We start from the raw sequence: 16,658 nt of genomic DNA on the forward strand, positions 1-16,658 counted from the left end.
CGCACCACCACGGCGGGCGGCACGCGGTCTTGCCGCGGTGGCGCTGGGTGCGCGGGAGCATTCTCTTGCGGCCGGGGAACTTCTTGACAGCTTCCTTCTTCTTGCGCGGGCGCCCGACGCGGTGGGTCGCGCCGGGGGGCCGCGCGCCTTGGCGCCAGAGCACCGTCTTGGTGCAGAGGTGGTCGAGGCGCTCCGTGAGCCACGTCGCCCGCAGCTGGCGGAGGGCGAGGCAGCGAGAGGGATGGCGCGGGGGAGCCCCCTGCGGCGCTGACGAGCTCGGCGATGCGGTCCAGCCAGTCCTCATAGAGGTCGTCGACTGGGCGGTAGCGCAGGAGCTCGCGTGCCATGAGCAGCGCGGCTTGCGCGTCTGTAGGTGCATGACGTGCGTGGGACGACGAGCCGGCCGGAGTCAGCGACGGGGTGGCGGTGCGGCCGTCCCGCCGCACCGAGGGGTGCAGCGAGGATGCTTGCTGCTCGTTTCCCACCGGGCCGGTGGCGACGTTGGTGGCGGGCGACGGGGAACGACGGGGAGGCCCGCCGATAGGAGCTATCTGAGCGACGCGGGCGGCGAGGGCGGCCCGGCGCTCAGCGCGGGCTCGACGAGCGTCCGCCATGGATGTGACGAAGCGATGGGACGCGGACCGGTGGAAGGAAAGCTTCGGCGCACCCCTACCTGGTGCGCCAAATGTGGGATTTCGGGTTCCGGCAAACCCTTGAGGTTCGAACACTGGGGTGCGCACGAAGATCTCTCTCTCCCTAGCTCACTCCCGCAACAATCACAAGGCTTAGCTCGTCGATCTCGTAGAACAAAGGGACACAAGATTTATACTGGTTCGGTCTACCGATGTGGTGTAATACCCTACTCCAGTGTGGTGTTGTGGATTGCCTCTTGGGCTGTGGATGAACAGTTACAAGGGAAGAACAGCCTCCTGAGGATAGGTGCTCTTGTGCTTGGTGAGTTTGTGTGGTTGGGGATGATCTGAATGATCCGTCCGATCCGTTCCCTCCCTTCCTACTGTGGTGGCTAGTCCTATTTATAGAGGCCCTGGTCCTCTTCTCAAATATTGAGCGGTAAGGGATGCCACAACGGCCAAATTTGAAGGGAGACAACTAGTACAAGTTATCCTGACTAAAGGTGGTCTTCGCCTGCCAAAGGCTCTGGTGGTGACGCCGTCTTGGGCTCCACGGTGACCTCCGTCCTGCCGTCCTGCTGGTCTTGGTCTCGTTGCACCGATATGGAAACCTTTGCTTGATGCCTCGGGACTCCTCGCCTACGCTCGCCTCTTTAGCACCAAAGAGGAAATGAGGACACTGTGCGCGCTGGCGCCCGCCTGGCCACGATCGTCATGGCTTGTGTCACAGGAACCTCGCGAGGTGCCCCTTGCCTTGATCTCTCCGCCCCTCGTGAGCCAGCCTGGTGAGGCCGCCCCCGAGGAGGTCTTACGTCGTCCGCCTCGCGAGGGTCTTGGTTGTTTTCTGGTGAAGATGGGCCGTACAGGGCCGCTGGTGGAGCCATGCCGTGGGCCGCAGGCAGGCAAGTCTGGGAACCCTGTTCCCAGGACGCCGACAACGGCCACCTCCCACCTTCGGGCCGCGGCGGCGGAGCGGGTGATGGCATTGGCTTTCGACGGTGGTGTGGCGGCAACGGCGGCTGGCAACAGGTGCCGACGGGCAGCGGCGGCGGAGCGTGTGGTGGGTATTCCACGCACACCCAACAGGGACGCCACGCGCACTACACTACGCCGGGGACTGCGCCGCTGCCACGGTGTAGCCTCCCAGCTGGTGCTGTCCTCTAATGACGGCGGAGTGGCTGAGTGACGACGACGGACCGGTGCCATTGGCGATTGTGGGAGAATCAAACGAGATAAGCTATAGGGAGGAAGGGGAAATGCGACGCAGGACTCGCCGGCCGTGAGGGTTTATATAGCAGGTCGGTAAGATTGGGATTTTGGGGGATTTCACCGAGTCGGACAGGAAGCTTGCGCGGGAACCTGCGAGGTTGCGCGGGAACGGGCTCACCGACGGTTCATTGGCGCCACCGTTTGGCCAAAAGAACGCCCCCGCGCTGCGCAAGCTTGCGCTGTAAGCCGTCTGCGGCAGCGGGGTGGCAAGACGTGCAAGAGGAGGACCAAAGGCCATGTACACATACGGTTAATAAAAAAACGTTTGCGATTTAATTACCTACTATACCCCCGTCCTGGTTTATAAGTATGATTTAACTAATAAAATACGAATGCATGTCGCCAAACATTATATAGTTGGATTCGTATTTGAACATAGTTTCTAATTATATAATTTTTATAACATGCATTAACATTTTGTTGGTTAAATTTGAGGGCAAAGTATGGCACATAATATAAAGGGGACTATAGACTAGACGGAGGTAGTAGCATACGGCCGCTCTCTACGCAGCAACGCAACTGTCGACCGGCTTGTAGGTGACCATTTCCTGCGTGTTCAACTGCTCTATGCGTGTGGTTCCTTGCAGTTCAGGCGGCCGCGGCGTGCTCTGCTCGCGTCCCGCCGTGTGCGCTCTGCTCTCGCGTCCCTCCGGGTGCTCTGCCCTCGTCCCTCCACGCGCGCTGCCAGTGCTTGGGGCCGGCGCACGATCACGCATGTTCGTGTGCACGCGGTTGCGCCGGGCGCGGTGCGACAATGCAGTTACCTGCTGCAAAAACTGGCATGCAGACGCGCATAGAATCCAGGTCGCCCGGCCCCCATTTATTCCTGCGGCCATTTACCTTCATCTCTCGCGTCACATGACACAATAAGCACACCCACGACGACACATACAGAGAGGACATCCAGCGGTTCCATTGGCGCTCCCCGTGGCTCCAATGGCGCTCCCAGCGGCCGACGACGACAACGGCGGGCAGTTCACCACGCATCACATAGTGGACACCCACGTGAGGGGGAAGGGCCTCTCGGTGGTGTACACGAACGATCCGGTCTCGGTGGAGAGCTCCATCCAAACTATGGAGCAGTTCCTTGCCGAGGACAAGTACCAAGTGGTCGGCTTCGACCTCGAGTACACCATCGGTCCGGGCACGATCAGAAGGTTGTTGTCGCCCGGTTGTGCGTGCGACATGGCGTCCTCGTCTACCACTACCACCTTGCCACAAGGCCTTGCGAGCGTTTCTCCAGGTTTATCAACAGCTCCGACTACAGTTTCGCTACGGTTGACACCACCAACGATCTAAAAGCGCTCAAGGTTTCGGGTTTGAAATGCCCGAATCTTGTCAACATCCAGCAGCACTACAAGGTCTGGGGCAGTGACAAAAACAAACTGAACTCCCTGGTTGACCTCACCTCGGCCATCATCGACCCCTACTACATGAAGATGAAGAATGAGAGTAAGAAGGATAAGAACGCCTGGCACAGTGTGTGGCATGAGAGACTAGATGAACAACATGTCAAGTAGGCGGCCAAGGACGCGTACACAAGCTACGAGATGTACGGGCGAATCGTTGACATGAGGAAGTGTCTTCTTCCTGCCCCGGACGAGGGATCGAGCCACAGAGCAGTGGCGGGAGCGTCACAAGAAGTAGATGACTAGACGATCGTTTCTCCTACTTTAGAATGCATGTAATTGTTTATTGAGGTGTGTGCGAATGATCTGTATAGTCAATTATGTAATTGAATGTTTATTTCAGTTATTCTTCTGTAGACAAAGCAAATCACACGGCATATTAGCGCAATCGTCTGTGTTATTATTGGTCTTCGCACACATTTCTGATTACGGACCTGTTTGCCACGTATCACACACATCTTGTTCAGTTGAACCATTTCCATTGTGTTGCCTAATCACACACAGTTCATCCTAGTGAACCGTATGCTGTATATCGCACACACCTTCATCTGGCTGCCTGTTTCTTTTGTTCCTCCTCATCCCAAATAGTTAATTGAACTGAACCATATGCCCTGCATCGCACACGCAACTAAAATCTGAACCGTGTTTGATGCATATGTCATCGCAAACGTTTTGCACCTTTTTTACGGGTTTTTTACACCACCGTTTGCGATTATGGCATCACACATAGTTTCGTCGAAGGGTCTCTGATCGTAGTGTCGCGTTTGGACCATCCTGCAGTAGTGTATAGTGAACTAACACAGAGTACCGAAAGGAAACAAGAGCATGCATTGATGTAAATCATATGAATGAAAATGCATTGAAGGTAAACATGAATGACAGAGATAACCGAAGATGCTCGATGGTGACAAGGTATTTGTTTGACCATTTCATCCTTCTGCACAAGGACTACGTTTGGATGGAGGGGCTGTGACTTAACACGGAAAATAAACTCTCTTCACCCTATTCTCCTTGACAATTGATTCGTCAACTAACGCCGATCACTCGTGGTAGATACTTGAAGGCGATCTCCGAACCTTTACAGAATTCTTCTTCGAGAACCACAATCACTCTTGGTCTCTGAAGAAATTAACACCTAACGGTCTAGAGAGTTTGCAGCTCTCAAGAGTAATAGGTGGAGCGTACTAAACTTAGATTCTAGTGATGCTGAACCACTATCTAATTCTTCGGCTGTAGGGTTTTTCTCTGGGTGGATTTTAAACTCAAATCGCTCGGAGTGTGGGTTGCTCAAAAATCTTCTCGGAATCAAACAGAGCAGCCACTGGACAAAGCCGAGGGGGAGGCTATTTATAGCCGCAGCCTTCCCAGACGAGAAATGACCAATATGGACACGAGGTCCAGCCAATGGCCAACTGACACGTTCACAACGGTCGGATTTTGGAGCAACGGTAACATTACTTGAGGAACAAGTAATGCTAACTCCTCGGTCCGAGTCAAATCTATCACAGTGAAGAAGATCACAGTCTCTTGCTGGCAAGTATTTGCTCGGAACACAAAGATATTTCTCTCACAGCTCTCATAGGATTTGGGTTTAGCATCAGAGAATCAAAGCTTCAAACGCTACACCCCTCTTAATAGTACGGTGGTCCTATGACTCAATGGAAAAAGAAGAACAACGAAACAAATGCTACGTCTTCATCTTGTCTTCATTCTTCCTCGAGCGCAGTCATTTTCTTCGAACATACACCGAACCAATTGCTTGAACTTCAGCAATTTTTAGGGGTCACTCTTGTTAGCTTCATCTTCGGTGGTAACCTTCGCTGCTACGCAGGGAGATTATCTTCGTCGTTTGCATCAAACTCCTCGATACTTCAGGGACCTGTTACTCTGCGTGCACTAGCAAACACATAAGTCCCATACAGTTTATGTCAATAAACTCCAAAACATAAAGGGCCTATCATTGCACCAACAAGTTGCTTGCTCTGGCGCCGCTGCTACTGCTCTCTCCCGTTTCGCTGATGCTCGCGGCCGACATCGCTGCTGCTGCTCGCTCCCGTCGCCGCCCCTCCCCCCTGCTCTACCTGCCTCGCGCCCCTCCCCATCTTTCCCAGTGCCCCCACAGCCATGGCTCCGGCCAACAGCCAGCGCCGCCGAGCTTCGCAGCCGCCCTCGTCACCGGCGACCCCAACCCCCTGCTCCTGCCGACCAACAATGCCGCCCCGACCTTGTCTACGGCGAGGACCCCAGCCACCGAGCAAGCCAGCAGCGCAGCCGCCTGCTTGACCCTCACCCAGCCGCCACCTCCTCCATTCGTGCCCGTCCCACCACCACCCGATGCGGACACAGCACCACCGACCGAAGGCCAGACGCCGCCCTCTTTCCCCTCCGGGTGACGCTCCGGTGTCCGTACCTTGCCGGTGACGAGACCCCATGAACGCCGTTGTGTCGTGCTGCAGTTTTTGCTTGGGCAAGACCCGATTGCGTTTTTATTTTTGCCCGAAGAGTGTCTATGTAAATGTAGACAAACCCGTCTAATGCCGTTTGTGCAGAACCGTTATACCATGTCATCTTTTGCGGGCTCCACTTGTCATAATCATCATTAAATGGGCCAAAATCGACAACTGGTGTTTTTTGCAAAAAAAATTGGCTCAGAATTAGTGGTTTTTGGCACAAAACTGTAGAACTGTGGTTCTACAACCCTAGCTTTCAATGTTAATGTTTTCTGCAATTCACTCATGCAGGCTCGATAGGGCGTACTTGATTCATTAAACGATTGAGGCCCTTGGTTAAAACTGGTGCTTGCTTGTTGAGCCGAGATCGAAGGCAATGTGTGCTAGTAATAGTTTGTTGTGCTTAATTGAGGATTCTTGAAATAACAGTAGTAAGAGCATCTCTAGCAGACCCCTTAAAATCGCAAACTATAAAACTGGGATACGGATCGAAAAAAATGCATTTTAAGGGTTCATTTTAGCTACGGCCGAACAGATAATGTAAAACAAACTATAAAAATGGGATAAGAGCTCCTTTCTCTAGTCCAGTTGTTGCCGCCCCTTCCCCCAGCCGGCCGCGCCCAACCTCGTCGGCCGTGCCCCGGCCATGCCCCGTCGCCCGTCGGCCGCACCCCATCACCACGCCGGCCACGCCCAGCCTCGCCGGCCAGCTCTCCGTCGCCTCCGCCGCCCGCGCCTTGCTCTATTGCCAGCCGCGCCGGCCGAGCCGTGCCCCTTTGCCTGCCGCACCAAGAGGATTCCGACGGCCAGGCTGAGGTCATGGGAGGCCACGACGATGTCGAGCTCGTCCAATTCGAACCGGCGGCGATCGATTGCGGCGTCTAGCGGCCTTTTCCGGTGTGCGGTGATGAATTTCGGCGAGTTTAGGGTGGATTCCAGCAAACTCCGTGGCGGCGTGTTTGCTCCGACGAGGTTTGACCGGTATACGGGGCCTCCTAGGTTCGGCCTTCCAACCTCCAAACATAAGGGTTTCAGGTGTGCATTTTCGATGGCCCTTAAAATTTTTATGGATTGAACACTTTTTTCGACCAAAACTGTAAAACGCAAAAATTATAAGGGTTTGACCACCTATACGGGGTCTGCTAGAGATACTCTAACAACATGTAGGAGCTGCCGGTAGTACATACGGAAGGCAGTGTGCATATGTGCACAGCACTGCCAGCTGTTTCTAGGCATCGTCACGTACTCCGGCGAGTCCAGACCAGAGCTAGCTAGGCCTTGTGCCGCACGGTCTTTAATTTCGTTGACACTGGGTCTGTACGTGCTTGGCTTGCATGCCCTATCTTGGCAACTGCCAACTGCATAAATACGTGTAGTGTGTGCGCCTGCAGTCACCGGCCACTCCTCACTGGATCACTACTACTACTCCTAGCCTTCTTCTAGTGGCAGGGCTCTGCTTCTCTCTCCAGATCTGGTTCTGCCTCCTTGTCTCTGGAGGAGGAAGAGGGCCAAGAGGAGGAAACAAGGAGCCGGAGAAGGAGAAGGAGAAGAAGCGGGATGGTGATGGTGGATGGCAGCTTGGACGCAGAGAAGATCGCAGGGTATTTCAAGGGCAAGACCATCCTCATCACCGGCGCCACTGGCTTCCTCGGAAAGAGTAAGTCGTACACGATCGAGTATTAGTCAAGTTAGCCGACTGCTAAGTAGGGTACTACATGTTATTAGTTGAGTTAGCTGCCACAGCTACCTACGTACTACTACGTACGTGCTTAAGCCGTGTACGTACTCTACTGCCCCATGCAAGCAAGTTGCATGATGCATGGCTAATTAACGAGACGACGGCTTGCGCGCGGCACTGATCGGATCCATGCGCTGTACGACTAACCATGCGTGCCTTCCGTGTCATGCAGTTCTTGTGGAGAAGATACTCCGGGTGCAGCCAGACGTGAGGAGGATCTACCTGCTCGTGCGAGCCATGGACGCCCACTCCGCCAAGCAACGCGTCGAGGCAGAGGTTCTTGCTAAACTAACTCACTCCACGTTACTTGAACGGACCTAATTCATGGGTGGCCGTGTGCATCCATCCATGCACAAGCCAGCCGGGGGGTTTACCCTCTTTTTTTGTGTGTGTGGATTTCTCATGCATGTCATGTGGTTGATTTATTATAGTACATCATGCGATCCGAGTGTGGCGTATGCAGCTAGCAGCGGCACATGGACTCTCATGAATTCTTCATCCTCCGTCCGGAATTACTCGCCCCACGTCTCTCTTTCACTCCTCAGCACATCTTGTATCGTGTAGCTCCATCTAGTCACTATGACGATCGAAGCAAGAGAAGAGATATATGCATGTCCCATGTCCATGCGCACCATGGAGCTTAATTTGCGCCGCAACGTACAAACGCATTCGATATGGCGCGGTCTAACATGCAAGCCATCAATGTGTGACGGATGATGCATCGACCCATTCATGCTTAGTCACGTCGTCGTCCATACCCATCTAGCTAGCAGTACTAATTGTTTCTTCATGGCACCACCTACCCCATGTCCCTTGCACAGATATTTCCCCGGCCCTGTGCCGTGCATTACGGTCACGGGGATCCACAGCTCCTGGTAAAATGTGAAAAGCTCCGATTAGATCCATGCCTAGGGTTCAAGAGCATCCCATTCCCATGTAGGGCTCCAACCGAGAGGCCAGGTGCTCCCTGACTCAATGGTGGTGACATAAGCTAAATTTCTGGTTGCTGAACTGTGTTTTGCATATACTAATCCGTTATGAGAAAAGTCGGTTACTCACCGGACAAGAGAGAGGCAAACGTTGATCCGGAAGTTTGATTATCATAACTCATCTCTCAGTGCCAAACGTGGCCAATCGCTCAGAGGAACAAAGAGTACTATAGTAGACGGTGTTTGAGCTTGCACAAATTTTAAAACTATGTATCGTGTAGTGGAGGGTTTTTTTTGCGATGTAAAGACCGGAGAACTTTTAAGCTTTTTTTGCGGAAAAGAGAACTTTTAAGCTTTGTTCCTTTTTTTGCGAATAAGCTTTGTTCCTTACAAGGATATGTAATGGGCTTACGACTAGGCACACCAAATGAATGAGTCATATGAGGAGTTGGTTGATTTGAGTCCATCTATTCACCCGTACCGTCCCATAGAAAACAAAAAAAAAGTTCACGCGCACCGTCCCACAGAAAACAAAAAAAAATTCACGCGTACCCTACACAACACCACTCAACGCCAGTAATTCAGCCCAGACTAATTCAATACAAAAAAATCAGCCCAGAGAGAGGGGTAAAGATAGGGATAGATCCCCTGCGTGGCAGTGGTACCGCTAATGCTAGAAATCCACCACTACGGGGCATGTGCATGTTCATACTTATTACTGTACTGCGATGAAGGGCATGTGCAGTTTAGAATGCCCACATCATCTCCGAGATCTTTGGTGGCGACCCTTTTGTGGCAACTGGTAGGTTTGTCGTCCGCTCGTCCTTATCTTATGTATAGTAGGGAGTATGTTTTACTTCTTTTTTTCTCTGTTTTTTTTTCTATCCACCTCTGAAACATTGCAGTGCACGATTAATCATCCACGAAGGGCATGTGTAGTTACGAAAGAAATAGTACAGGCAGTGCAAACTGAGTTTTCAACAAAATGAGGAGGAAACGCTTATTTGATGGTTCAGGTGACAGACACTGAGCTCTTCTGCCTCCTGAAAGAGAAGCATGGCAAGGGAGGATTCGAGCTGTTTGTGGAGGAGAAGGTTGTCCCTTTGGCCGGTGACGTCATCTTCGAGAACATGGGGCTAGATGCTCCCAGGTTGGAGGAGCTGGCCAAGGAGGTCGACATCATCGTCAATGGAGCTGCAACAACCAACTTCTACGAAAGGTCCCCACCAAAATTTATATACAGCTCCGCTTTTATACACGGAGGAAAATGACAATTAATAATAACTTAAATAAAGTTAGTTTTGTACTACTAACTCATAGTAGTGTTAATTTGCAGATATGACGTTGCGTTGGATGTGAATGTGATGGGGGTGAAGTACCTGTGCCAGTTCGCCAAGAAGTGTGCCAATCTCAAGATGCTCCTCCATGTTTCCACCGGTCAGCACTTTTCCCTTGTTGGATTTGTGTCGAAAAATGCTGAGCTGAATTGCTGAGGGAGAGAAAATGTTGGATGCCGCAGCATTTGCAGCCGGCGACAGGGAAGGGCTGATCATGGAGAGGCCGTTCAAGAAGGGGGAAACCCTGAGGGAAGGCACCTACCTGGACATCGACGCCGAGCTGCGGCTGGTCGGCGACGTGAAGAAGGAGCTAGAGCGGCAGGACGGCGGCGACAAGACGAAGAGGGAGCGGAAAGGCATGAAGGAGCTGGGGCTGGAGCGCTCCCGCCACTTCGGGTGGTCCAACACGTACGTGTTCACCAAGGCCATGGGCGAGATGCTGCTGGGGCAGCTCCACGGCGCCATCCCGGTGGTGATCCTGCGGCCCAGCATCATCACCAGCATCCTCAGGGACCCCCTCCCCGGGTGGATGCAGGGGACCCGGACCATCGACACCATCATCATCGGCTACGCCAAGCAGAACCTGTCGTGCTTCCTGGCGGACCTGGATCTGACCATGGACGTGATCCCGGGGGACATGGTGGCCAACGCCATGATGGTGGCCATGGTGGCGCACTCGGAGGAGCAGGGCGCGGAGGTGATGTACCACGCCACGTCGTCGCTGCGCAACCCGGCCCCCTACGGCGTGCTCTACGAGTCCGGCCGCCGGCACTTCTACGAGAACCCCAGGCTGAGCAAGGACGGGCAGGTCATCCCCACCAAGGAGATGCACTTCTTCAAGACCATCGCCAGCTTCCACTTGTACATGCTCATCAAGTACAAGCTGCCACTCGAGGTCCGTCTCTCTTTTCTTTTCTTTTCGTTTCTCTTCTCTTCTCTATCTAAGGTAATCAATCCAAGAAGAAAATATGTTCCTCTAAAAAAAATGTTTACTAATCTTAGAATGAATGAAATTTTAATGGTGTGTGCAGATCCTGCACCTGGTGAACCTGCTCCTCTGCGGCCTCTTCTCGCAGCTCTACGACGACCTCACCCGGAAATACAAGTTCGTCATGCATCTCGTCGACGTCTACGGGCCCTTCGCCTTATTCAAAGGATGGTAAGCGTCACAAACTACTGCTAATCCAACCTTCGTTGTTAATTCCGACACAGCATGTCCTTCACGTCTCATCTTCTTTACTTGTCAAACCATTGAATGAATGAACGAATCAAGCTTCGACGACATCAACTTGGAGCGGCTGCGATTGACCATGACCAAGACAAGCCCGGAGGACGACATGTTCAATTTTGATCCCAAGACCGTCGACTGGAACGACTACTTCTACAAAATCCACATACCGGGTGTCCTCAAGTATGTGCTCAAGTAAAACCGCAGCAAAATTTATTAAGATATATGCACCTTATCTTCTCCACAAAGCCAAAAACCACATCGCGCGTGTTCTTCTTGCATGGGTAACAAGGAAGACTTTTCACATGCCGGCTAGATTATTATGTTGGAGAAGGACATCATCGATCAGTGATAAAAAAATAAAAAAATAAAAAAAACAAGCATGTATTCTTGAATTATATGTTCAGGTTTGTGTAATTTGCTCATGTCTTGAAATGAGCTGGGATGATAAAATCTATGTATTCATGTCATGTTTGAAGCACAAGAATTTTACAAAATAATGCATGGCAATCGGTTCGTTCCCACACAGAAACAGTTCCAAAAAAGGGCCTAAAATGTGCAGGCAATTACAAGTAGGAAGTAGTGCCAACTCATGTTCAGTTCGACCTCTCATGGGCAGATCAGGTTTAGCCCGACATGACCAAACATGAGCAAATAGATCTTCCTCATTTGTCTAAACACGTGCAAATATGCCTGCTAAACAAAGACATGAGACGGGCACAAAGCAACAACGAGTATGGGGAAGTTTTTCCCAAATTTGTAATGTACTTGGTATATATAGATATTTGGAATCAATGTTGTCACAATGCTGTCATATGCAGAATTTACCCCATAGTTTGATTTGCACTAGGAAGCTTCCCTTCCTCCTATGCTTGCTTCTAAAAACAGGAAAAAAAATGCTTTGGCCATGAGAGTTGACCTGAACCATTACACTTCAGCTCAAAGAGTCAGAATAGACCTCTGGTTCTATTCTCAGGGCGCCATCAGCAGCTTCTTCACATATGCAAGGACCTTTGGCACATCGACTGTCCACGCAACTGAAATTGGTGCATAACCCGACCATGGATTTTCTGAATTCCACCTGCAATGTAGTGCAAACAAGCAATCAATATCTTGCATCTACAACTGAATACTCAGAAATGACACTCTGGTTAGAATTTAAACCAGTGGACTGGGCACGTGCGACACTTAAATCACCAGATGAATATGTTTGTAAGAATGTTGAAACACTTGAGTAGGTAGAGCTAATGTGAAGTACTCAGAAATAGTATATGATATACATACTTCTTCAATCCATGGTCCATCAAAGTATGGCCGGTGCAAATGCCCTGGGTCTCGACTCTCACAACACCCTTCTTGAATGTGAAGTACTCAGGGTGAACTAAGGCTGTAAAGCTCACAGGATCATGTAGGAAAATCCCTGGATAGAATGCATGAATCAGTTGGAAGTGAAACTGGCTTTGAAGATTCAGCGGCAACTTTAGCAAAAGCATACCGAAAAGACAGGGCTACAATATACCTTGGAAGCCGTCAGACTTCTCATGCCAATCTCTGTAGAACTTGCACATGTCACACAAGAACTGTGTGTGCACCCCTTTTGAGTTTTTCAGTTCCAAGAGATCCTCATCTGCATAAAAGAAGTTTCACACGGCGGGCTAGTAGTTAACCCCCATACTCACACAAGTTGAGCTATATGAAGATGACACTGGTATCAAGGAACAAACCTGTAAAACAGCATTGAGTTGTTATGTTAATGCCAACCACATCAATATCTGCTCCTGATGTAAAAACTACATCCGCTGCATCCGGATCTCCGTAGATCTGCACAGTTGTATACTCAAAGTTCAATACTTGTGTTGTTGTTTCTGCTTGTTCATAAATAATGCACCAGTGTTTAGTACAAATGACTATACATTTGCTTCAGCAGCAGGGTTGACATTTCCAGCTGCAAAGAAAGCTCCACCCAGCACAACTATTTTTTTGACCTTGCTTGCAAATGACGAGTCCCTTTTGATGGCCTAACAAAGAATACAAGCTATCTCTTAGCCCCTGGCATGGCATACAGCATGGTAAATAGCTTTATCCTGTAACTGTAAGCATACCAATGCGACATTTGTCAGGGGTCCCAATGCAAGTACAGATATCTCTCCAGGAAACTGAGAGACCTTATTAACCATGAACTCGGCAGCACTTTCCTCAACCTTCTTAGTAGTAGGTGCAGGAAGAGACAAATTACCAAGACCATCAGATCCATGAACAAAGTCAGCAACGCGTGGCTCTCCTCCCTATAATACAAAAGTCATGTCATTCAGCTGACCAACCGAAACTGTAGTTTAACATAGTATTATTGGAGGTCTCAATTCTGAACTCCATCTACCATATAAAATATGTAGGCTCATGTTACATGCCACGCTACCGACTATCTATCAATGAGCTAATAATATGACATGTAGAGCAAGTAGGAAAAAGAAAACACCCACTAGTGCAAATACGAGATGGCATCTTGTACAATCGATTACTTGACCTTAGCTAAACGCTTTTGATGGATGATAATCCAGTAGGCACTCAGAGTCATTTTTAATTGATAATACAAAATGCACACTTCTAGCATCAACTAAACAAGAAACATCCAGTTGCAAAGCCATCGTGAAGTTCGAAATGTACAGATTTGCAGTGTGAACCATCGTACCTTAAGAGGCTCCGGGCTGCCCTCTGCTACTGGAACCTCAGGATGCCCTGCTCTCTCACACTGTCCTTTGAAGACTCGAAATGTTTAGCAAAAGCAAGAATCAGAAGAAGCAAAACTCAACAGTGTCCGACGCTCACCAGCAAGAGCGCATTGCGTGTAGCATACTCTGTAGTGACATTGCCGAATATGGTTGTCAGCCCAATGATCTCCACATTTGGTTCTCCAAATGCCATTAGAATCGTCATGCTATCATCTAGAAATCAGAGAAAGCAGGCAGTGAGAATAAATAGGGAATAATAGCTTTTTACAGGTGAGGTTTTTTTTTCGTTTCGAGAAGGAGATATCAGTACAGACTGTAGTTTGAGTTGCGCATGCAGCATACTGGTACGAAGCTGTAGACATTGATAGCCAGTGTAACATTTGCAAAGTATGTACACCAGCATCCTATTGTTGTTGATCATATAACTGGAAGCTTAGCTGTGAACTTGTGGCAAAGGCAATAATATAGTTTGGGTTGCTGGAACTTGGCAAGAAGCATATATAACATAAACATTTGCCAGTCATGAAAGTTGTATCCAACAACGTAGCTGAGATCGATGTCACTATGTTGGTGTGAAGATACAACTTCTATACCATCAATTAATTACGGTGCCGTAAACTAGCAAAAGAGTTACTAATACCGAATTGATTGTCCAGTTGGGTGCTAATTAAGTAGTATTACTCCACTTGCAGAAGAAAACTGAACCACAATTGCATTACAATTTTCCTGCTCGACTCCACTGAAGAAGGGACGGGGGTAGGACGAGAAACCGTGGTGATGATCGAGATGGTGGCACGGCACCGTCGCTTTCGTCGGCGGGCTGGGTTGACACGCCATAACCCAACCAACCACGTGCGAGCAGAGCAGAGCAGTAAAGCAAAAGCAAACCGGAGCTTTCGTGGTACTACGTGATGTTAGAATATGATAACGAAACGTAATTTCTGCCTACTCCAGCCAACTCACTCCTCCATCCATTCCATTCATTAATGTCAGCAACAGGTGGGATTGGGAAAGCGCAGAAGTAACAGGGAATCGAAGCGAGAGAGAAACAATGGAGAAGGGAGGGAGGGATTGAGGACAGCACCGATGCCGGGATCCGTGTCGATGATGACCCTGTCGCGGCGGATCTGCCCGTCCTCCCCCATCGTCCTCGGGATCCCTTCCCTTCCCTTCCCTTAGCTAGCGAGGGGAATCGGAATGAATCAACAAGGAAGATGCGAGCAGAGCCAAGTGGATGAGCGGACGCAACCTCGCCCTTTCTTTCTTTCTCCAGACTGTCCTTCTTTTTCCAACGAGCCTCGCTTCCCCGGACTTTTATACACGATGCAAACACGGAAGGTTGGGGGTAAAGGGGGTGTCAGGAGCGCCAAGTTCCTTCCTCTTGCTGCTGGGGCTGGGGATTAGGGAAAAGGAAGATGAGATCTTGCGCTGGAATGCCCGTCGGATCAGCGTGGCCGTGTCTCCTAGGCCGTCGGATCTGGATTAGATGGGATAGAGCAGGACAAGTGGAGGAGCTTCCATGGAGATGGGGGGCAATAATAACGAATGAATCATGTCCAGAAAGGAAAAAAAAAGAATCATGTCCAGAAAGCAAAGGCATCCCCACACTCCATCGCAATAATAGTACATACTCTCTCCGTCCGTACGTCTAGATAAATCCATTTCTCTGACAAGTATTTTCGGACGGAGGGAGTAGCTTTTTGTTTGATTTGACGGGGCTACATGTGCGTAATTTTTCCTTTTGCGTGTTACATGTGGGTAATGTTAGTTCAGTGCCTTCTCGAGGTGTCGGTCAGAATAGCCTCCGTCGCAATTGGTGTGAAATAATGTTGTTTTTGTCTCACGACAAGAATTATGGATCAGAGTACGTGGTTTTTGTTGCTAAAATATGCATTTCATCAACCAAAAAAGTTATATAACCAATAATTTAGTACTTAGTGCCTAAGCTATTTAATAAGAGGTCAGAGAATTGGTCGCAATTCCGTTGGCCTGCACTCCAGGAGAAGGGAGGTTGCCACCGACGGGGAGCTCCAGCCTGGATCCATAAACGTTGTGGAAGGGAGCCCCGCGCCACCCGAGGCGCCAAGAGCCAGATCTGGCGCGGCTAGATCGAGCCACCCAGGCAGCCACGGGCACGCCCCGCACCGGCCCACCACGCCACCTTCAGGAACCACAGCGGGGGGCGAGGCACACGCAGGCCCCAACCACCGCGCCACCACCACCCGGTGGCCGCCTGCCCGCGCCAAACTCCACCAACTGAGGGAAGATGAGATCTCGCCGCCACTGATGTCGACCGGGCTTTGCCAGGCGGCGCGCCTCGATGGCGGCGAGGGGAGGAGGTGGCGGAAGGGGTGGGGTCCCGACAACGGCACGGTTGCCCTCCCGGTCGTCCGCGGGAGCGGCGTGTGAGGGGGGGTCCTTCCTCCTTTTTCCTGTCCCGCCAAGAGGTCATATCTATGCTCATTATGTGTTGTATTCTCTTGACAATACATTATGAGTTAATATACACACCCTTTATGAGAGAGAAAAATGAATATAGCCACAAGGGTGTTTATACATCGTGTTCTTGTTAACGACATTGCATGGAGGCTCCTTAGACGTGCTCATCGGGATGAAAACCCAAGATTTGACCTTCAGTGGTTGTCGAATAACGGCATCGTTTGTTTGTCGTTCTCTTTTTGAAGGTATCGCTTTCAGAAAACATTTCTTGTAGTTCATCCATTGTTAAGGGCGGTTGATGGTGTCGTTACTTGTATGTTGTTTGTCTTTGTCGTGTCGTTTTTCTTTTCCGTTTCTTCTTTTTATCCGTTTTTTGCGTGCATCCTCGGTGTCTAGATTGTGTTTGTATATTTTGTCGTTGTAGAGATCAGATATAATTAGTATAATTATATTGATATTAATATCTTACTCCATGTTGGAAAAAAATGGGCCGTGAAC

The 16,658-nt window shown here is 50.2% G+C and overlaps 2 protein-coding genes across 3 annotated transcripts; one reads left to right on the plus strand and one right to left on the minus strand.

Moving 5' to 3' along the window:
* The first annotated feature begins 7,120 nt into the window (after positions 1-7,120).
* Positions 7,121-11,515, plus strand: LOC109733744 (fatty acyl-CoA reductase 1). Its single transcript, XM_020292962.4, has 7 exons — positions 7,121-7,417; positions 7,671-7,774; positions 9,444-9,646; positions 9,764-9,864; positions 9,947-10,659; positions 10,796-10,923; positions 11,038-11,515. The coding sequence occupies exons 1-7, from the start codon at positions 7,318-7,320 to the stop codon at positions 11,189-11,191; spliced, it is 1,503 nt and encodes a 500-aa protein (XP_020148551.1). The 5' UTR covers positions 7,121-7,317; the 3' UTR covers positions 11,192-11,515.
* A 222-nt stretch (positions 11,516-11,737) lies between these two features.
* On the minus strand, positions 11,738-15,224 carry LOC109733745 (probable uridine nucleosidase 1). 2 transcript variants are annotated; one of them, XM_020292963.4, is made up of 9 exons: positions 14,806-15,224; positions 13,819-13,934; positions 13,682-13,741; positions 13,095-13,277; positions 12,906-13,010; positions 12,717-12,813; positions 12,512-12,619; positions 12,277-12,412; positions 11,738-12,073 (listed from the first exon to the last, which is right to left on the minus strand). In XM_020292963.4, exons 1-9 carry the CDS (start codon positions 14,864-14,866, stop codon positions 11,965-11,967), a joined length of 975 nt encoding a protein of 324 aa, XP_020148552.1. In that variant the 5' UTR covers positions 14,867-15,224; the 3' UTR covers positions 11,738-11,964. The 2 variants fall into 2 exon arrangements, with proteins under 2 accessions (XP_020148552.1, XP_020148553.1); XM_020292964.4 differs by having other exon boundaries at positions 14,971-15,161.
* Between the last annotated feature and the right edge of the window lie 1,434 nt (positions 15,225-16,658).

This window comes from Aegilops tauschii, chromosome 7 (genome assembly GCF_002575655.3).
Source record: "Aegilops tauschii subsp. strangulata cultivar AL8/78 chromosome 7, Aet v6.0, whole genome shotgun sequence".
Classification (NCBI taxonomy): Eukaryota; Viridiplantae; Streptophyta; class Magnoliopsida; order Poales; family Poaceae; genus Aegilops; species Aegilops tauschii.

Coding starts and splice junctions, on each gene's coding strand:
- LOC109733744 (XM_020292962.4), top strand. CDS start 7,318: ATGGTGATGGTGGATGGCAGCTTGGACGCAGAGAAGATCGCAGGGTAT. Junction 7,418..7,670: donor CACTGGCTTCCTCGGAAAGA/GTAAGTCGTACA, acceptor CGTGTCATGCAG/TTCTTGTGGAGAAGATACTC. Junction 7,775..9,443: donor AGCAACGCGTCGAGGCAGAG/GTTCTTGCTAAA, acceptor TTGATGGTTCAG/GTGACAGACACTGAGCTCTT.
- LOC109733745 (XM_020292963.4), bottom strand. CDS start 14,866: ATGGGGGAGGACGGGCAGATCCGCCGCGACAGGGTCATCATCGACACG. Junction 13,011..13,094: donor CCCTGACAAATGTCGCATTG/GTATGCTTACAG, acceptor ATTCTTTGTTAG/GCCATCAAAAGGGACTCGTC. Junction 12,814..12,905: donor ACCCTGCTGCTGAAGCAAAT/GTATAGTCATTT, acceptor ACAACTGTGCAG/ATCTACGGAGATCCGGATGC.